The sequence below is a fragment of the Salvelinus namaycush genome, chromosome 16 (genome assembly GCF_016432855.1).
Source record: "Salvelinus namaycush isolate Seneca chromosome 16, SaNama_1.0, whole genome shotgun sequence".
NCBI lineage: Eukaryota > Metazoa > Chordata > Actinopteri > Salmoniformes > Salmonidae > Salvelinus > Salvelinus namaycush.
Window position 1 is genome coordinate 22453791 of NC_052322.1, and position 22212 is coordinate 22476002.

The 22212-nt window shown below is 42.0% G+C and overlaps 1 protein-coding gene across 1 annotated transcript; it reads left to right on the forward strand.

The window, feature by feature from the left end:
• Positions 1-295: 295 nt before the first annotated feature.
• On the forward strand, positions 296-20751 carry LOC120061188 (protein kinase C and casein kinase substrate in neurons protein 1-like). Its single transcript, XM_039010798.1, has 9 exons — positions 296-415; positions 5268-5424; positions 7525-7760; positions 11179-11334; positions 15254-15429; positions 18459-18579; positions 18848-18960; positions 19407-19639; positions 20151-20751. Exons 1-9 carry the CDS (start codon positions 353-355, stop codon positions 20258-20260), a joined length of 1365 nt encoding a protein of 454 aa, XP_038866726.1. The 5' UTR covers positions 296-352; the 3' UTR covers positions 20261-20751.
• Positions 20752-22212: the final 1461 nt, after the last annotated feature.

A 22212-nucleotide genomic window follows, 5' to 3' on the forward strand; every position in this document is an offset into this window, starting at 1 on the left:
TTTCTGTTCCTCGGGGCCACAGAGCAGTGTGCATGGGGATAGAAGACCTATTTTAACTTCATTATTAGAACTGTCTCAGAGCCTCCAAAGGAAGCCTTTCATCAGTGCTGCTCACTGATTGGCTATGGAAAACATATGGTTTCTGAATACCATAGAGAGCCCAAGTATTGTATTTCATAGCACATCATAAATTATGAATGTTGTAGGATGTTCTACTGTATTGTATTTTCTACATGTATATGTATTGCAATCTCACTCTCTCCTCTTTCTCTCTTTCTCTTCCAGTGTGTGAGGGACCCAGCTCTGCTGCTGACACATTTAGAGTTTAGCCTGCTTTGCCACAACCAGGAAAATGTCGGGGTCCTACGATGAATCTGCTGCTACTGCTGACGACGCTATGGACAGCTTTTGGGAGGTACTTCAGAAACACCATCCATACAGGTCATCTGGGCTATGAAGGAAAACCTATAGACCTTTATCAGCCAAGTCACACACAACGCTCCCTCTTTAGGAGACATGAGTCATAGGATCACTGGCCACCATCATCCTCTCTGGTGAAAAAGCTATTGACAACATGATAATATAGGTCATGTAATTTCATTTCCATGAGGATCAATAGGAATATGGTTGGTTAATCCAATACGTTGATGTTGTTGCACAGAAAATATCCAATTAGTGCTATGGAATTCACTATAGAGCACTATAGAGTCCCTTTTGTGTCATCGTAGGAGGAGGGTCACAGAGACCGACCGACAGAGCCTCTCAGTTAGAAGCAGCACTGAGGCAGCCATTCAGCCCACATGCACCTGCCCTAAAATCTATATACGGCCAAGAAAGCTCTGGCCACAGCATACTGAATAGCATAAGGACTCTTGTAGGGCTAGATGTTTGGTTTAAAATGAAAAACACGTCTGACAGCAAAAATACAAAACTGTATATTATCTAAATACTGTAAAGTCTTCTTAAAGGGACTTTGTTTTTGACACAGACACTGTACCCCACACCAGTCCCACCCAGCCTAGGGCCCATCCTCTCTGAGTGGACTGAGTGGTCTTTGTCTGTGGGCTGCATTCCTGTCTCTGCCTCGTCCTGTCAGTGTCCTATCTCTGATAATCTGTCTGCCTGCGTTAGAGCACAGTAAAGGATTATAGCAGTCAGTACACGAGCACACACACACACACACACAGACGTGTGCGCGCACACAGAGGGGCACACACACATACATGCGTGGGTCATTACAGTTCCTTCGGGAAAGACTTTTGACTTTTTCCACATTTTGTTAGGTTCCAGCCTTATTCTAAAATTGATTAAATTGTTTTTTTTGTCCTTTATTAATAGCTACATACAATACCCAATAATGACAAAGCAAAAACTGTTTTTATACATTTTTGTACAAAAGAAATGAAATATCACATTTACATAAGTATTCAGACCGTTTACTCAGTACTTTGTTGAAGCATCTTTGGCAGCGATTACAGCCTCGAGTCTTCTTGGGTATGACGCTACAAACTTGGCACACCTGTATTTGGGGAGTTTCTTCCATTCTTCTCTGCAGATCCTCTCAAGCTCTGTCAGGTTGGATGGGGAGAGTTTCTGTACAGTTACTTTCAGGTCTCTTCAGAGATGTTCAATCGAGTTCAAGTCCGGGCTCTGGCTGGGCCACACAAGGACATTCAGAGTCTTATCTCGAAGCCACTCCTGCATTGTCTTGGCTGTGTGCTTAGGGTTGTTGTCCTGTTGAAAGTGAACCTTTGCCCCAGTCTGAGATCCTAAGTGCTCTGTAGCAGGTTTTCAAGGATCTCTCTGTACTTTGCTCCGTTCATCTTTGCCTCGATCCTGACTAGTCTCCCAGTCCCTGCCGCTGAGTAACATCCCCACAGCATGATGCTGCCACCACCATGCTTCACTGTAGGGATGGTGCCAGGTTTCCTCCAGATGTGACACTTGGCATTCAGGCCAAAGAGTTCATTCTTGGTTTCATTAGACCAGAGAATCTTGTTTCTCATGGACTGCGAGTCGTTTAGGTGACTTTTGGCAAACTCCAAGTGGGCTGTCATGTGCCTTTTACTGAGGAGTGTCTTCCGTCTGGCCAGTCTACCATAAAGGCCTGATTGGTGGAGTGCTGCAGAGATGGTTGTCTTTCTGGAAGATTCTCCCATCTCCACAGAGGAACTCTAGAGCTCTGTCAAAGTGACCATTGGGTTCTTGGTCACCTCCCTGACCAAGGCCCTTCTCCCCTGATTGCTCAGTTTGGCCAGGCAGCCAGCTCTAGGAAGAGTCTTGGTGGTTCCAAACTTCTTCCATTTAAGAATGATGGAGGCCACTGTGTTATTGGGGACCTTCAACCCTATAGAAATGTTTTGGTACACTTCCCCGGATCTGTGCCTCGACACAATCCTGTCTCGGAGCTCTACGGACAATTCCTTCGACCTCATGGCTTGGTTTTGCTTTGACATGCACTGTCAACTGTATGACGTTTATAAAGACAGGTGTGTGCTTTTCCTTAATCACGTCCAATCAATTGAATTTACCACAGGTGGACTCCAATCAATTTGTAGAAACATCTCAAGGATGATCAATGGAAACAGGATGCACCCGAGCTAAATATTGAGTCTCATAGCAAAGGGTCTGAATACTTATGTAAATAAGGTACTTCTGTTTATTATTTTTAATCAATTTGCAAACATTTAAAAAAAAAAAAACTGTTTTTGCTTTGTCATTATGGGGTATTGTGTGTATTGAGGACATTTACAGTAGCTTGCGAAAGTATTTACCCCCTTGGCATTTTTCCTATTTTGTTGCCTTACAACCTGGAATTAAAATAGATTTTTTGGGGGGGGGTTGTATCATTTGATTTACACAACATGCCTACCACTTTGAAGATGCTAAATATTTATTATTGTGAAACAAACAAGAAAAAAACAGAAAAACAGAAAACTTGAGCGTGCATAACCCCCCCCAAAGTCAATACTTTGTAGAGACACCTTTTTGCAGCAATTACAGCTGCAAGTCTCTTGGGTTTGTCTCTATAAGCTTGGCACATCTAGCCACAGGGATTTTCGCCCATTCTTCGAGGCAACCTGCTCCAGCTCCTTCAAGTTGGATGGGTTCCACTGGTGTACAGCAATCTTTAAGTCATACCACAGATTCTCAATTGGATTGAGGTCTGGGCTTTGACTAGGCCATTCCAAGACATTTAAATGTTTCCCCTTATGTCACACCCTGGCCATAGAGAGACTTTTATTCTCTATTTTGGTTAGGCCAGGGTGTGACAAGGGTGGGCATTCTAGTTTCTTTATTTCTATGTTTTCTATTTCTTTGTTTTTGGCCGAGTGTGGTTCCCAATCAGAGGCAGCTGTCTATCGTTGTCTCTGATTGGGAATCATACTTAGGCAGCCTTTTTCCCACCTGTGTTTGTGGGTAGTTATTTTCTGTTTAGTCTCTGTTACCTGACAGAACTGTTCGGCTTTTGTTTTGTTACTTTGTTCGAGTGTTTTTTGATAAATAAATAATCATTAACACTTTTCACGCTGCGCTTTGGTCCACTCCTTCCGACGACAGGCGTTACACCTTAAACCAATCGAGTGTTGCATTAGCAGTATGCTTAGGGTCATTGTCTTGCAGGAAAGGTGAACCTCTGTCCCAGTCTCAAATCTCTTAAAATCTGAAACAGGTTTTCCTCAAGAATTTCCCTGTATTTAGTGCCATCCATCATTCCTTCAATTCTGACCAATTTCTCTGTCCCTCCCGATGAAAAACATCCCCACAGCATGATGCTGCCACCACCATGCTTCACTGTGGGGATGGTGTTCTCGGGGTGATGAGAGGTGTTGGGTTTGCGCCAGAAACAGCGTTTTCCTTGATTGCCAAAAAGCTCAATTTTAGTCTCATCTGACCAGAGTACCTTCTTCCATATGTTTGGGGAGTCTCCCACATGCCTTTTGGCAAACTCCAAACATGTTTGCATATTTTTTTTCTTTAAGAAATGGCTTTTTTCTGGCCACTCTTCCGTATAGCTCAGCTCTGTGGAGTGTACAGCTTAAAGTGGTCCTATGGACAGATACTCCAATCTCCTCTGTGGAGCTTTGCAGCTCCTTCAGGGTTATCTTTGTTATCTTTGTTGCTTCTCTGATTAATGCCCTCCTTGCCTGGTCCGTGAGTTTTGGTGGGCGGCCCTCTCTTGGCAGATTTGTTGCGGTGCCATATTCTTTCCATTTTTTAAATAATGGATTTAATGGTGCTCCGGGGGATGTTCAAAGTTTCTGATATTTTTTTATAACCCAAACCTGATCTGTACTTCTCCACAACTTTGTCCCTGACCTGTTTGGAGAGCTCCTTGCTTCATGGTGCCGCTTGCTTGGTGGTGCCACTTGCTTTGTGGTTTTGCAGACTCTTGGGCCTTTCAGAACAGTTGTGTGTATATATAAAGATCATGTGACGGATCATGTGACACTTAGATTGCACACAGGTAACTGATTATGTGACTTCTGAAGGTAATTGGTTGCACCAGATCTTATTTAGGGGCTTCATAGCAAAGGGGGTGAATACATATGCACGCACCACTTTTCCATTTATTTATTTTTTATTTCACTTCACCGATTTGGACTATTTTGTGTATGTCCATTACTTGAAATCCAAATAAAAATCAATTTAAATTACAGGTTGTAATGCAACAAAATAGGAAAAACGCCAAGGGGGATGAATACTTTTGCAAGGCACTGTATTATATTTTATTCATTTTAGAATAAGCCTGTAACTTAACAAAATGTGGAAAAAGTCACAGCAATGGCCACACACACAAAGCCGCTGCCATTGCATAACTACACATGCACAGGCATGAGCCGCCCCCCCCCAACCCCCCACCTCCCTCTGTCATGCACCAGGAGCTTATGCCCCCTGCAGGCACTGCAATGCCTATGTTAAGGTGGCATCTCTTAAGGTGGTATGAGAATGATGAAAGTGAGTACAGGTGATTCTTTATTGTTACTTCAGGGTATTAGTAGATAATTTATCATTTCTGTCACTATACCAGAGTTAAATGATTTATTTGATCAATTTTATCTCCATTTCTTATTTGACTCTCTCGAGAGAAAATTATTTTACAGTTTATGTTTTTTAGTTATTTCCACCTAAAGATATCTTAGTGCTCTTAGAGATTTGGCATATTGAGTATTGCACTTGACTTCATCCTCAATCATTGATATGTAGGGAAGCCTTGTGTTTTGCTCTTGTACCTCATTAGTCTACCCTCCTCTGACCATTCTCAGGTGGGGAACTACAAGCGCGCCGTTAAGCGGATTGACGACGGCCACCGGCTCTGCAATGACCTCATGGGCTGCCTTCAGGAACGTGCCAAGATTGAGAAGGCCTATGGTGACCAGCTGACCGCCTGGTCCAAGAGATGGAGACAGCTGATCGAGAAAGGCCAGTATTGGGATTGTCTGTTTGGCGTCTGTTTTGAGGTCTTCATCCCATGTTAAATTCCTTTGATTTAACTCACTGCTCAGCTCCACTTGTCCCGATTGTATTGTGAGTGTTTTCTGTAAGATGAGGAGGCTTAACTTATGCAAACTGGAATGGCTCATAAGAGCAGGAGCGTGAGACAGCTTGATGTACAAGTAGCGTGAGACTGCTTTATGTACAAGTACACCCCCTGGAAAGGACGCTAGTCTATCGCAGGGCCTTACCCCCAATCATCTCCTTAATACTAAAGGCCAAACAGAGACGCATTGGATCCCATTTCTTCAGTCTTTGGTATGACTCGGTTGGGGATCAAACTTCCAACCTTTCAACCTCAGGTCGGACACTCTGACCACAAGGCCGCTGAGTTCGTCACGTTCACATTTTCAATCATTTTTTCTGCCACCTACGGTGGGGAGAACAAGTATATGATACACTGCCGATTTTGCAGGTTTTCCTACTTACAAAGCATGTGGAGGTCTGTAATTTCTATCATAGGTAGACTTCAACTGTGAGAGACGGAATCTAAAACAAAAATCCTCAAAATCACATTGTATGATTTTTAAATAATTAATTTGCATTTTATTGCATGACATAAGTATTTGATACATCAGAAAAGCAGAACTTAATATTTGGTACAGAAACCGTTGTTTGCAATTACAGAGATCATACGTTTCCTGTAGTTCTTGACCAGGTTTGCACACACTGCAGCAGGGATTTTGGCCCACTCCTCCATACAGACCTTCTCCAGATCCTTCAGGTTTCGGGGCTGTCGCTGGGCAATACGGACTTTCAGCTCCCTCCAAAAATGTTCTATTGGGTTCAGGTCTGGAGACTGGCTAGGCCACTCCAGGACCTTGAGATGCTTCTTACGGAGCCACTCCTTAGTTGCCCTGGCTGTGTGTTTCGGGTCGTTGTCAGGCTGGAAGACCCAGCCACAACCCATCTTCGATGCTCTTACTGAGGGAAGGAGGTTGTTGGCCAAGATCTCGCGATACATGGCCCCATCCATCCTCCCCTCAATACGGTGCAGTCGTCCTGTCCCCTTTGCAGAAAAGCATCCCCAAAGAATGATGTTTCCACCTCCATGCTTCACGGTTGGGATGGTGTTCTTGGGGTTGTACTCATCCTTCTTCTTCCTCCAAACACGGCGAGTGGAGTTTAGACCAAAAAGCTCTATTTTTGTCTCATCAGACCACATGACCTTCTTCCATTCCTCCTCTGGATCATCCAGATGGTCATTGGCAAACTTCAGACGGGCCTGGACATGCGCTGGCTTGAGCAGGGGGACCTTGCGTGCGCTGCAGGATTTTAATCCATGACGGCGTAGTGTGTTACTAATGGTTTTCTTTGAGACTGTGGTCCCAGCTCTCTTCAGGTCATTGACCAGGTCCTGCCATGTAGTTCTGGGCTGATCCCTCACCTTCCTCATGATCATTGATGCCCCACGAGGTGAGATCTTGCATGGAGCCCCAGACCGAGGGTGATTGACCGTCATCTTGAACTTCTTCCATTTTCTAATAATTGCGCCAACAGTTGTTGCCTTCTCACCAAGCTGCTTGCCTATTGTCCTGTAGCCCATCCCAGCCTTGTGCAGGTCTACAATTTTATCCCTGATGTCCTTACACAGCTCTCTGGTCTTGGCCATTGTGGAGAGGTTGGAGTCTGTTTGATTGAGTGTGTAGACAGGTGTCTTTTATACAGGTAACGAGTTCAAACAGGTGCAGTTAATACAGGTAATGAGTGGAGAACAGGAGGGCTTCTTAAAGAAAAACTAACAGGTCTGTGAGAGCCGGAATTCTTACTGGTTGATAGGTGATCAAATACTTATGTCATGCAATAAAATGCTAATTAATTACTTAAAAATCATACAATGTGATTTTCTGGATTTTTGTTTTAGATTCCGTCTCTCACAGTTGAAGTGTACCTATGATAAAAAAATTACAGACCTCTACATGCTTTGTAAGTAGGAAAACCTGCAAAATTGGCAGTGTATCAAATACTTGTTCTCCCCACTGTATATGTTTTGATTGAATGTCCCTCTGTGATATTCTCTAACCCCAGGACCCCAGTATGGCACCGTGGAGAGGGCGTGGCTGGGTGTGATGACCGAGGCTGAAAAGGTGAGTGAGCTGCACCAGGAGGTGAAGAACGGCCTGCTCAACGAAGACCTGGAGAAGGTCAAGAACTGGCAGAAGGAGGCCTACCACAAGCAGATGATCGGAGGCTTCAAGGAGGCCAAAGAGGCCGACGAGGGCTTCAAGAAGGCCCAGAAACCATGGGCCAAGAAGCTCAAAGAGGTAAGTGGACAGGAAGTTTTAGGGAAGGGGATCTGTTGTATCCTCCTTGCAACATCATGTGTTCTTACATGGCTAACATGAATATCAGTTACTTTTAGAGTGATTGGGAAAACGACTTTATTATTAAATACAAAGTGTACAATACAGTGAATGTATGAATGTGGGTAGCTATTTGACGCACTTGGCTGTCTTCATGACTGACCTCTGTGACTACAACTGGTTGATTAGTCTATTTGGTTGTGCATCAGTCTGTCTGGCTGCAAAGGTACTGCATGGGAGTAGGATGGGTGACGCACACATTACACAGCTGTCATTGGACTGGGACTCGCTGGAGTCAAATCAAATCAAAGCAAATTTTATTTGTCACATGCACCGAATACAACAGGTGTAGACCTTACAGTGAAATGCTTACTTACAAGCCCTTAACTTCTTTGGGCTGCAGGGGCAGTATTGAGTAGCTTGGATGAAAGGTGCCCATTTCAAACGGCCTCGTACTCAATTCTTGCTCGTACAATATGCATATTATTATTACTATTGGATAGAAAACACTCTCTAGTTTCTAAAACCGTTTGAATTATATTTGTGAGTAAAACAGAACTCATTTTGCAGCAAACTTCCTGACAGGAAGTGGAAAATCTGAAATCGATGCTCTGTTCCAGGGCATCCCTATTCATTTGCTTGATATGTATTAGTATACATGCACTTCATACGCCTTCCACTGGATGTCAACAGGCAGTGAGAGAAGAAATGGAGTGTATATCTTGATCTGAGGTCGAATAAGAGCTCTTGGCATGACGTGACACCAATTTCCTGTTTTCTGGAAGGCGCGAGAAGGAACCGGGTATTGCCTTCTGAAAAGCTGTCGTTATAGACGGCTACTATCTCCGGCTTTGATTTTATTTGATAAATGTGACAATATCATCGTAAAGTATGTTTTTTCAATATAGTTTTATCATATTATTGAAATTTTTTCGGGAGGTTAGGCGTGTTGCGTTCTCTGCGTTTGTTCAGGAAGGAGAGCTTCGCGCCACTTGGCTAGTGTGCTTGCTAATTCAAGAGGGAAAAATGCCATTCTAAAACCAAACAACGATTGTTCCCGACAAAGGACCCCTTGTACAACATTCTGATGGAAGATCATCAAAAGTAGGACCCATTTATGATGTTATTTCATATATCTGTCGAACATGTGTACTATTAGTTTGCCCCCAGATTTTGGGCGCTCTCTCGCCATAACGTAAGCTGCATGTCGTAATGAAGTTATTTTTAGAATTCTAACACGGCGATTGCATTAAGAACTAAGCTATCTTTAATTTGCTGTCCAACATGTATTTTTTAGTAACGTTTATGAATAGTTATTTGATTAGATTAGGTGCCTCTCCAAGATTTCTCCGGACATTGTTATTGCATTTTGCTTAGTATTCACATTGTATAACCACGGATTTCAGCTCTAAATATGCACATTTTCGAACAAACAATATATGTATTGTGTAATATGATGTTATAGGACTGTCATCTGATGAATTTTGAGAAGGTTAGTGAAAAAATTAATATCTTTTGCTGGTTTATTCGTTATCGCTACTGTTGGCTTGAATCAATGCTGTTGTGTTTTTGGCTATTGTGGTAAGCTAATATAATGCTATATTGTGTTTTCGCTGTAAAACACTTAAAAAATCGGAAATATTGGCTGGATTCACAAGATGTTTGTCTTTAATTTGCTGTACACCATGTATTTTTCATTAATGTTTTATGATGAGTATTTAGGTATTTCAATTTGGTCTCTGTAATTGTTCTAGCTGCTTCGGTGCTATTTCCGATTGTAGCTGCAATGTAAAACTATGATTTATACCTCAAATATGTACATTTTTCGAACAAAACATAGATTTATTGTATAACTTGTTATAAGACTGTCATCTGATGAAGTTGTTTCTTGGTTAGTTAGGTTGGTTTTGTGCAAGCTACCTGTGCTGTGAAAAATGTCTGTGCTTTTTTGTATTTGGTGGTGAGCTAACATAAATATACGTGGTGTTTTCGCTGTAAAACATTTTAAAAATCGGACATGTTGGCTAGATTCACAAGATGTGTATCTTTCATTTGCTGTATTGGACTTGTTAATGTGTGAAAGTTAAATATTTCTAAAAAATATCTTTTGAATTTCGCGCCCTGCACTTGGACGGGCTGTTGTCATAAGTGTACCGGCACCGCCCTGCAGCCATAAGAAGTTAACCAACAATGCAGTTTTAAGAAAATACCATAAAAAATAAGTAAGAGATAAGAATAACATATAATTAAAGAGCAGCAGTAAATAACAATAGCGGGGCTATATACAAGGGGTACCGGTCCAGAGTCAATGTGCGGGGGAACATTGAGGTTATTGAGGTGTCGAGGTAATTGAGGTAATATGTACATGTAGGTAGAGTTATTAAAGTGACTATGCATAGATAAATAACAGAGTATCAGCAGCGTAGAAGGGGTATGGGGGAGGGGGTAATACAAATAGTCTGGGTAGCCATTTGGTTAGCTGTTCAGGAGTCTTGTGGTTTGGGGGTAGAAGCTGTTTAGAAGCCTCTTGGACCTAGACTTGGCGCTCCGGTACCGCTTGCCGTGCGGTAGCAGAGAGAACAGTCTATGACTAGGGTGGCTGAGTCGGAGAGCGTGATCACACAGTCGTCCGGAACAGCTGATGCTCTCATGCATGTTTCAGTGTTACTTGCCTCGAAGTGAGCATAGAAGTTATTTAGCTTGTATGGTAGGCTCGTGTCACTGGGCAGCTCTCGGCTGTGCTTCCCTTTTGTAGTCTGTTATAGTTTGCAAGCCCTGCCACATCCGACGAGTGTCGGAGCCGGTGTAGTACGATTCGATCTTAGTCCTGTATTGACGCTTTGCCTGTTTGATGGTTCGTTGGAGGGCCAAGCGGGATTTCTTATAAGCTTCCGGGTTAGCCTCCTGCTCCTTTACCCTTTAGCTCAGTGTGAATGTTGCCTGTAATCCATGGCTTCTGGTTGGGGTATGTACGTACAGTCACTGTGGGAACGACATCCTCAACGCACTTATTGATAAAGCCAGTGACTGATGTGGTGTACTCCTCAATGTCATCAGAAGATTCCCGGAACATATTCCAGTCTGTGCTAGCCTGAGTAGTGTTTAGGCCATCTTTAAAACATTTGTCATTTGAGCTACATCTGAGTCAGCACACAAGTTGCTCTGCCAAATAGCTAGGTACTATAGCTACAGGTGTTTATGTGTTAGTTCTGTTTTGTGTAGTATAATGAGTCTTGCTGCGTCACTCATCCAAGCTGACCATCAGAGAAGAACATTGCCCTTTCAACAATAACTAAATTAAGTCACCTGCATGCTTAGATTTATTAGTATTTAACAATTTAACTATAGAGATACTAAGATTGTATACGTGCTTCCACAGATGGAGACTGCTAAGAAAACGTACCACATGGCGTGTAAGGAGGAGAAACTGGCCGCCACCCGAGAGGCAGATGGGAAGACACAGGCCTCCGTCACAACTGATCAACAGAAGAAACTCCACGAGAAAACAGACAAGTGCAAACACGACATGCAGAAGGTGAGACAGAGGTCCGACAAATGGAAAAAAGGACATGACAACCTTTTTTGTACAAATGTATGAAAATGTAAAACTTCGAGCAAAATTTACGCCATAGAATTTGACGTTCTGCATATCAAACATGTCGTGACTTGATTTTAACATTAATCTGAAGACTGTTATTTATCTAATTAACTGACTATGTTTAATTGTTAACCAATTAAATTAATAATGTAACAATTATCTCATTAGGATCTGGGACACCACGAGAGCGGTTCTTTAAAGATTTACCATCTCCCAAATTAAACTCTAAAAGGTTTTTACCTATCATATCATCATAATGAACAGTCGTAACCTCCTGGCATCTGCAAAAACATGAGCCTTACTTATGATTCAGTACTATACAAATTGGTTTAATTATTTATTTACTAGCTAATTAAATGGGAACACAGGATAAACACTGGTTATTGACTGGGGACTTAATACGTTGAAAACAGGTCCCTAGCGGAATGATAACAACACGGCTGCTTGTTAAAGAAGAGATGGAGAGGGTGAGAGAGAGGCACAGAGACACTTACGTTCAGAAACAACTTTCACCTACAGTAACCATATACTTTGCACACAAACTGCCGCCCGCTTTGAGTAAGAAATCATGAATGTATTTACGTGAAATGCCTGGGTCCGCCGGGGTTCTCTCGGTGAACAGGACAGCCTTGGTAAGGGGGGTTGGCCTTTTCGCAACACTCTTGTAAGGCTCTGATTGTCGGAAATGGTTTGAACAAGTCTTCTACTGTTGTCCTTCTCTGTAGTTGTTCGGTATCCGATGACTTGTCGTGTAGTGCTGAACAGAACTACAGAGTTGATTTTCCTTCCATTACCTTTTGAAGATGCTTCTTTGTAGATAGGCTAGCCGTATCGATGGTTCCCCAGTAGGGTGATGAGAGTAGAGTAATGCGATAGTTTGAGCAGAGTAACAGGATGGTCCTACTTAAATTCGCTTTCGAAGATGCTTTATTTAGGTCAGCTCATCAGCCGTACCAGTGATTGTCCGGGAGGGGAGTTTATCTTCTCCACCTCATGTTGAGATTCAAAGTTCAAACCATTTTAAACGTGCAGCTGCCGCATCACACTTTTTCTGGTCTAATGTGTTCTTAACACATCATTTATACCTTTTGCTCGAAAGGGGTAGTTCGGGTAGGCTGACACACTCTCTGACCTTACTTCGGGGCGGTGACTACTCGCAGTGCAAAGTTATGGAAAACAATTATCTCTTATAGCTCTTCACATCACTTCCCTCTCTTAACTAAAACACTTTCATCATTTTTCCTATTACATGCACAACGCATAGTATGGGAACTTGGGTGGGTATACTTTCCAAGTTACAGTATTTCCTTTATAATATTTTTAATGACATCACAAAATGACATTAGGGTTCTATAGATCGCCTCTGACCATTCCCCACATTCTACATTATAAATATTTTTCCAGTATTCGCTTTTCAACGTATTCGAGTGTCAGCGGGAAAAAGGTCTGTTGAGACAAAGCACATTCCTTTAGTGAATTTGAAGAGCGCAAGCCTGGATCTTCTCCCTTGATTTACAACAGAACGTGAGTTGTTCATCCCCATTAGTTATTTCCTTCCCCCTCTACAGGTGAAAGGGGATCTGATTGAAGTTATTCATTGCAAACCTGATGTGACCTATTTGGATTCTCGTGGACAGTCAGGACAAACATTTACATTGACATTTTAGTCATTTAGCAAACGGTCTTATCCAGAGCGACTTACAGTTGGTGCATTTACCTTAAGATAGCTAGGTGAGACAACCACAACCAAATAGATGACAATTCCATTTTGTCTAGTGTCATTACAACTGTTTTAAAATACAGTTGAAGTCGGAAGTTTACATACACTTAGGTTGGAGTCATTAAAACCCGTTTTTCAACCACTCCACAAATTTCTTGTTAACAAACTAGTTTTGGCAAGTCTGTTAGGACATCTACTTTGTGCATGGCACAAGTAAATTTTCCAACAATTGTTTACAGACAGATTATTTCACTTATAATTCACTGTATCAAAATTCCAGTGGGTCAGAAGTTTACATACACTAAGTTGACTGTGCCTTTAAACAGCTTGGAAAATTCCAGAAAATGATGTCATGGCTTTAGAAGCTTCTGATAGGCTAATTGACATCATTTGAGTCAATTGGAGGTGTACCTGTCGATGTATTTCAAGGCCTACCTTCAAACCCAGTGCCTCTTTGCTTGACATCATGGGAAAATCAAAGGAAATCAGCCAAGACCTCAGAAAGAAAAGTGTAGACCTCCACAAGTCTGGTTCATCCTTGGGAGCAATTTCCAAACGCCTGAAGGTACCACGTTCATCTGTACAAACAATAGTACGCAAGTATAAACACAATGGGACCACGCAGCCGTCATACCGCTCAGGAAGGAGACGCGTTCTGTCTCCTAGAGATGAACGTACTTTGGTGCAAAAAGTGCAAATCATTCCCAGAACAACAGCAAAGGACCTTGTGAAGATGCTGGAGGAAACCGGTACAAAAGTATCTATATCCACAGTAAAACGAGTCCTATATCGACATAACCTGAAAGGCCGCTCAGCAAGGAAGAAGCCACTGCTCCAAACCGCCATAAAAAAGCCAGACTACGGTTTGCAACTGCACATGGGAACAAAGATCGTACTTTTTGGAGAAATGTCCTTTGGTCTGATGAAACAAAAATAGAACTATTTGGCCATAATGACCATCGTTATGTTTGGAGGAAAAAGGGGGATGCTTGCAAGCCGAAGAATACCATCCCAACCGTGAAGCACGGGGGTGGCAGCATCATGTTGTGGGCATGCTTTGCTGCAGGAGGGACTGGTGCACTTCACAAAATAGATGGCATCATGAGGGAGGACAATTATGTGGATATATTGAAGCAACATCTCAAGACATCAGTCAGGAAGTTAAAGCTTGGTCGCAAATGGATCTTCCAAATGGACAATGACCCCAAGCATACTTCCAAAGTTGTGGCAAAATGGTTTAAGGACAACAAGGTCAGGGTATTGGAGTGGCCATCACAAAGCCCTGACCTCAATCCTATAGAACATTTGTGGGCAGAACTGAAAAAGCGTGTGCGAGCAAGGAGACCTACAAACCTGACGTAGTTACACCAGCTCTGTCAGGAGGAATGGGCCAAAATTCACCCAACTTATTGTGGGAAGCTTGTGGAAGGCTACCCGAAACGTTTGACCTAAGTTAAACAATTTCAAGGCAATGCTACCAAATACTAATTGAGTGTATGTAAACTTCTGACCCACTGGGAATGTGATGAAAGAAATAAAAGCTGAAATAAATCATTCTCAACTATTATTCTGACATTTCACATTCTTAAAATAAAGTGGTGATCCTAACTGACCTAAAACAGGGAATTTTTACTTTTTAAATGTCAGGAATTGTGAAAATCTGAGTTTAAATGTATTTGGCAAAGGTGTATGTAACCTTCCGACTTCAACTGTATATATAGTGGTATTAACACTGTGGTGAGTGCGTGTGCTATTGCAGTATACTAAGTACATCATATCTCAAACAGACTGATTATTGTTATTAGTTTATGTTTCTGTTAGTGGCTCAAGTGAAATAAAGCTGTGAAAAACAGAATCAATGCAGGACTATTTAAGACGACTCGGTGAGATTACAGTGGTGATCACACAGGACATAATCCAGCAGGGTGGATCTCCGACTCTATTCACGGAGCCCTGGTGATGACAAGAGCAGATTACTCTGGGACAGGGAGAGTAAGATGCTTACAGTATACACACACACGGTGTATGGATGCAGGTTGCTTGGTATTCAACCCAGAGTGCAAAATGTCTAGTTGTAATGACGTCATAATGACATCATTATCTGTCAGAGCTGATTCTGTCCTTATCATCCCCTAGGCTAAGGAGAAGTTTGAGAAGTCTCTGTCGGAGTTGAGTGCGGTCACTCCCCCATACCAGGAGAGCATGGAGCAAGTGTTTGACCAGTGCCAGCAGCATGAGGTCAAGAGACTCACCTTCCTTAAAGAGATCCTGCTGGACATTAAACGCCACCTCAATCTCACTGAGAACCAAAGGTCAGTGACTGGTGTTATCCTCTATCGTCCCATACATACTGCAGCCCATCCTCTATTACATAACCTACATCAACCTATCCTCCCACATGGCCTTTGAATGAAAGGGTTATTGAGGAAAACATTTCAGTTGGTACAGGATCAGACTTGTGTTTAAATACTATTTAGGGTATTTCAATACTTTTAAAGACATTTTGATGTAATTTTTTTCTTGGAAAATAAAAGTTGTTGAATATTGGAATGTATTTGGAAATACACTTGGGAAAGTATTGGTGCGTATTTGGAAATTCTCAGACACAGAAAAGTGTATTTTCAAATGCAGATATTTAATTACTCAATGCATTCGAACCCAGGTCTGTTTAGTCGTAGGGGTATTTGAAATAATGTATTTGGAAATACAAGAAGTACATCTTCTTGGCTATTTATAGAAAGTTATTTGAAATTACTTTAAAATACTTCAAATATAAGTATCTGATTTGGCCACATTATTTGAAAATACTCAAATACACAGAAAATAAGTATTTAAATGACAAATACTTAAATACTCATGTGTTTTAACCCAGGCTTGTACAGATTTTGTACATACAGTGCATTCGGAAAGTATTCAGACCCCTTGTCTTTTTTCCACATTTTGTTACGTTACAGCCTTATTCTAAAATTGATTAAATGAATGTTTTACTCATCAATCTACGCACAATACCCCATAATGGTGAAGCAAAAACAGGTTTTTGGACATTTTTGCAAAAAATACCTTATATACATTAGTATTCTGACCCTTTGCTATGAAACCCGAAATTGAGCTCAGGTGCATCCTGTTTGCATTGATCATCCTTGATATATTTCTTCAACTTGATTGGAGTCCACCTTTGGTAAATTCTATAACATTGAAGGACCCCAAGAACACAGTGGCCTCCATCATTCTTAAATGGAAGGAGTTTGGAACCACCAAGACTCTTACTAGCGCTGGCCGCGCGGCCAAACTGAACAATCTGAAGAGAAGGGCCTTGGTCAGGGCGGTGACCAAGAACCCAATTGTCACTCTGACAGAGCTCCAGAAGGATAAACATCTCTGCAGCACTCCACCAATCAGGCCTTTATGGTAGACTGGCCAGACGGAAGCCACTCCTCAGTAGAATGCACATGATAGCCCGCTTGGAGTTTGCCAAAAGTCACCTAAAGACTCTCAGACCATGAGAAACAAGATTCTCTGGTCTGATGAAACCAAGATTGAACTCTTTGGCCTGGAGGAAACCTAGGACCATCCCTACAGTGAAGCATGATGGTGGCAGCATCATGCTGTGGGGATGTTTTTCAGTGGAAGGGACGAGGAGACTAGTCAGGATCAAGGGAAAGATGAATGGAACAAAGTACAGAGAGGTCCTTGATGAAAACCTGCTCCAGAGCGCTCAGGACTTCAGACTGGAGCGAAGGTTCACCTTCCAACAGGACAACGACCCTAAGCACACAGCCAAGACAACGCAGGAGTGGCTTCGGGACAAGTTTCTGAATGTCCAGAGCCCAGACATGAACCCGATCGAACATCTCTGGAGAGACCTGAAAATAGCTGTGCAGCAACGCTCCTCTACAACCTGACAGAGCTTGAGAGGATCTGCAGAAAAGAATGGGAGAAACTCCCCAAATACAGGTGTGCCAGGTTTGTACCGTCATACCCAAGAAGACTTGAGGCTGTAATCGCTGCCAAAGGTGCTTCAACAAAGTATTGAAGAAAGTGTCTGAATACTTGTGTAAATGAGATATTTCAGTTTTTGCTTTGTCATTATGGGATATTGTCTATAGATGGATGAGGAAAAAAAACATTTCATCCATTTTAGAATAAGGCTGTAACGTAACAAAATGTGGAAAAAGTCAAGGGTGTCTGAATACTTTCCAAATGCACTGTATAATGAAATTGGTTTCATCTACACAACAGCAAATCTGCCTTGAAAAACAATTCTACATTAGTGTTGCTAATACAGTCAAAATACCTTAATTACAGCATTGATCTCTTTAAGTGCTTATCTGCATTATTTTTAGTTATTAGTTGAGTCTATGGATTATTTTAAACATCACATTCAGAGGAAATCTACTCCCAATGTGCCTGATTTATGTTGTCGCTTTCATTACAGTTAGTTTCAAATAGATAAATCTCAACACATTTCAGTCTTTCGGTCACAACTCCAATTACGCCGATGATGCAGTTAATTACATTTCAGACAAATTGCATCATGTCAGAGTGAATGGTTGTCATATTCTTGGCTGTGAATCAAATTGCGTATGATACAAAGCCAGGTTCCATGGTGATTGGAATAAGGAGTTCATTCAAGCTGTTTCCTGGGTGTTTGGTCTTGGTTTATGATTAGTATGGATGATGAGTGTAGGCTTTTATAGTGTGGTATGAAGTACTAAGTGCACTGGCCTTTCGGACCACAGTATTGGTGATAACCCATAAATCAACCATAGACAGGGTTATGGTAAGCTAACAACTACAAACCCAGGCCTCAGCTTCCACTAACACACTCATGCAAATACAGACAGCTTGTCTCAGTGACAGCAGTAAAAGCAGAAACATCACTTGTAACTTGTATGTGTTTGGAAGAATTTGAATCGTCCATTTGATTGTCCATTATAGCATCTTACGCCTACGTTTTTTTGCAATATCACCCATGAAATGTCAACATCTGTAGGGCTTGACTGTCAGTTATTCTGTGTTTTTGTCTCCACCTTTTGGTGCAATAATGCCATCTGTCGGGACTCCACCTCATATCTCACTACTCCAATTTGAATGCAAATGTGTTGTCTGTATTCTGTGTAGCCTCACCTCATGCTATGAATGGGCCTGAATTACCTTGTCTTTGAACCATTCCACTCTGTTGTTCTGAGTGCTGGCGCTTCATAAACAACTAGAAACCCTCCAGGAAAACAGCACCATCAGCGCTGGACAGTTTGCACTGGCAGCCCTACTGTATTATTGTCCCTTAAACAGGCCCCCTCTCTCTCTGCGTGTTACAATGTGCTCTCTGTCCTCTCCCCAGCTATGGCACAGTATACAGAGAACTGGAGCGCACCATCCTGGCTGCCAACACACAGGAGGACCTGCAGTGGTTCAGCAACCACCATGGCCCTGGCATGCATATGAACTGGCCCATGTTTGAGGTACTGTGCAGTACTCTGCATTACTTCAACATAGTTGTCTGTTCAGGAGTATTTACAACAACATGTAGGCTAACAAAGGTTCAGGTATTCATAGACATTTCACCCCAGATACAAGTATGCATTTTTAATAACACCGTTCAGTACAGTTGCTTTCAGTTGGAAGATTGTTGATTTACTGACTGATTTAAAAGGAAAAGTTAAATGCCATTGGCCAGATCTGAGTCTCTGCTTCAGTATAGACGTATTTATCATCTGCTCTGCCTTCCAGGACTATAACCCAGATGCCGCTGCTGTTGTTAAGAGGGAGAAGGTGCAGAAGCCGGCTGGGGCCCCACCGACCCCCAGCACTGACCATGTCGCACCGCCTGGAGACCGCGGCAGGTGAGAGGATCACTCCACTGGTGAAACTTCCACTGACAAAAACACACACAAAATGACATGCCAGGGTTAATCAATATCTCCCATGATGCCATACCATTTGTTTTTCTATCTTCCTTCAATTGATCAGCATCAGTGCTGATCATGTGGCACTGCCTGGTGACCGTGGCAGGTGAGAGGACCAAAACACTGATCAAACACTACACACACCATCTACTGCCACACCGGGACCTACCCTAGTCAAACCATTTAAATGTCATCAAACACGTGGGATCTAACATGCCTTTTTTTACAGTCTCCATTTAATTAACTGGATATATATTGATTATATAGATGTCTTTCATTTACTCTGTTAATTACTGTTGCTCTAGTCTGCAGTAGTCATGTTTGTATTATCTATGAAATTCTCCCGATCAAACCCATTTATCTTCCTAACCCTTCTGTTGCAGTGTGAGTAGCTATGAAAAGAACCAGGCCTACTCCACTGATTGGTCGGATGATGAGGCGCCTGCAGCTCATTCAGGCGGTGAGATTAATGGGGGTGGGAATGAAAACTCCTTTGAGGAAGACTCTAGCAGCGCCGGAAAAGGGGGTGCTGGGACCGGGACTGCGTCTGGGGTCCGGGTGCGTGCTCTGTATGATTATGACGGACAGGAACAAGATGAGCTCACCTTCAAAGCTGGTAAGCAACGACAACACTTCACCATCTTTGATGTCTCTTGATTTGGCTACAGTGTATTTCCAGTTTAACCCTATTCTTGGCCCTAAGATGTGAGTGCAACAGTGCAGTTTACCTCAACTATCAGTGCCAGATGGCTTATTATGGCCAAGCTGACTTGATAGGGGGGTGGAGATGAGGTCACGGGAAATGACCTGCTATCTCTGTGCATTCCATTCCAAAGTCACTTTATTCCCAGAGGAAGATTGTAGTGGTTAGTCAATAATGGCCACATTCTACTTCCTCCAATTACAGGCACCTGCTAGTCATTAGCAATCGTCTTCTGACTGTCCCTATATTAGAGGGTGTTAGTAGGGCCTTCCTAACAACATGATGCCCATCCTGCCTGATCTTTGCTAATAGTGATGTGATAAAGGAAACAACAAAGATGTCCAAATGTACTATTGACCATAATGTTGTTCAGTCATGGAAAGAGCATAGAATGCAAGTTGATTTAAGGAGATGTTCTTCACAGGTGATGAACTGACCAAGACTGAGGATGAAGATGACCAAGGCTGGTGTCGAGGTCGCCTGGATACAGGCCGAGAGGGACTATACCCGGCCAATTACGTCGAGGAGATTTAATGACCCCAGAGAAGGAGGATATGCCATTGGAGGCAGCTCGGACTGTCCCATCCAATGGCACTGCACAGAGCCAGAGACTTACGAACAACACATCCCTTGCCCAACAGATGCGCCAAGCAGTCTTGACTAAATATAATCTTAGTAACGTAAGAAAAGACAATATATAAATATTATATTTATCCAGTATCTGAGGTGGGGAGGACTTAAACACTAAAACAGGAGCAGCATTTATTCCAGTCTACACAAACTCAAACATAACATTGAGCCAATGCAGGGACACATTTTGCATATATGTGCTGTGTTTGATATAAAGATCATGCAGCTGATGTAAAATAAATTTGCACTACATTCTCCTATAACAGTGTAACAATAATGTAACCAATTATACCTACCTACCCGTTTAACCAGAACAAGCTACTCAGCCTGCATTTTGTGTATATGGCGCCATTTTGTGTCGCATTTTCAATGCTATGTGTTCAGTCCTCATGTTTACATTGGAAATGCTGTGTATTGTTAAAGTACCACAAAATGTATCATAGATTTTATTATTTTATTTTTTGTGATTTGGTCTAATCCCCTTTACCAGTGTGTGCATTGCTACACTATGTGTTTATCTCTGTTTCTCTGTTGGTTTCCTATAGCAGAATGTGCTATGCAACAGGCTTTCCCTAAACCTCCAAGCCATATTAAGGCTACAAGATGCAACAAATCCGCTGATATGAAAACCCATGCAGAGGATCAGAGTTCACCATTAGACACAGAAACAGCATTGGAATAGCACCACAAAATTGTGTCTGACTTCATAACTGGAAGTGGAGTTGGTGTATATACCTTTTTCTCTCTTCCCATCACCACCCTTGAATCATAACATCTCATTTCAATTCATTGCAGGGTATATCTACAATACCTGTTAATTTCAATTCATTGCAGGGTATATCTACAATACCTGTTAATTTCAATTCATTGCAGGGTATATCTACAATACCTGTTAATTTCAATTCATTGCAGGGTATATCTACAATACCTGTTAATTTCAATTCATTGCAGGGTATATCTACAATACCTGTTAATTTCAATTCATTGCAGGGTATATCTACAATACCTGTGAGGGGAATACTGTATTTTTGGGGTCAGTGGGCATGATATTATCACCAGCTTGCTTTTATTTTATCTGTCAGTGTTAACTAGAAAGATTTGATTGTTCAGGTGACGTAATCAGGCATATTAACGGTAAATGTAGTTGTTTTCAGGATATAAAATGAAAAAATGGACATGAATGTCGTTGTAGGGGCTTGGAAGGAGACATGCTGTTTTTAACTAGACATGTTGTATTCCACTGTCATAGAGAACCCTACAAGGCAAAAAGCACTTATGAACCCATTCTCCTAGGGGCCCAATTCTGACTCAAGAAGTGTACGCCCTTTCCTAGCACTTCTCAGTAGTTGGTATTCAGACTTACCTTATGAAGGTGCGTAACATGCTTTGCAGGCGTGGTTCCCTTGTGCGGGCTGAATACATGTAATTAAACCGCTAATAAACCCTCCCACTTGCTGGCCAACAGATTTTCTCTGGGATTTTTCATTCAATAGGGTTTTCAGTACATTTATCTTAAACCATCCCTTTAAATACGGTGTACCTATAATTAGAACTTTGACGACAGACTAGAATACATCTAGAGAACGGGTTCCCGAATATAGGGATCAATGAAAGAAAGCCATCTGCATATTATGCATATTCATCTCCGTTTCAGCACCAGCTGGTAGATTTAAAAATTCTCTGATCTTGTAGATTATGTAGGCAGTAGATTTAAGGGTTAGGAAAGTATGTATGAATCATAAAAAAACAGGTTTGGAAAGCCTTTACGCATGAAATATATTGATGAATAAAAAACACAGTGGTTTGAATTATCCTGAAAGTTATCATATTCAAATTCAATCCATGAATTAGTGGAA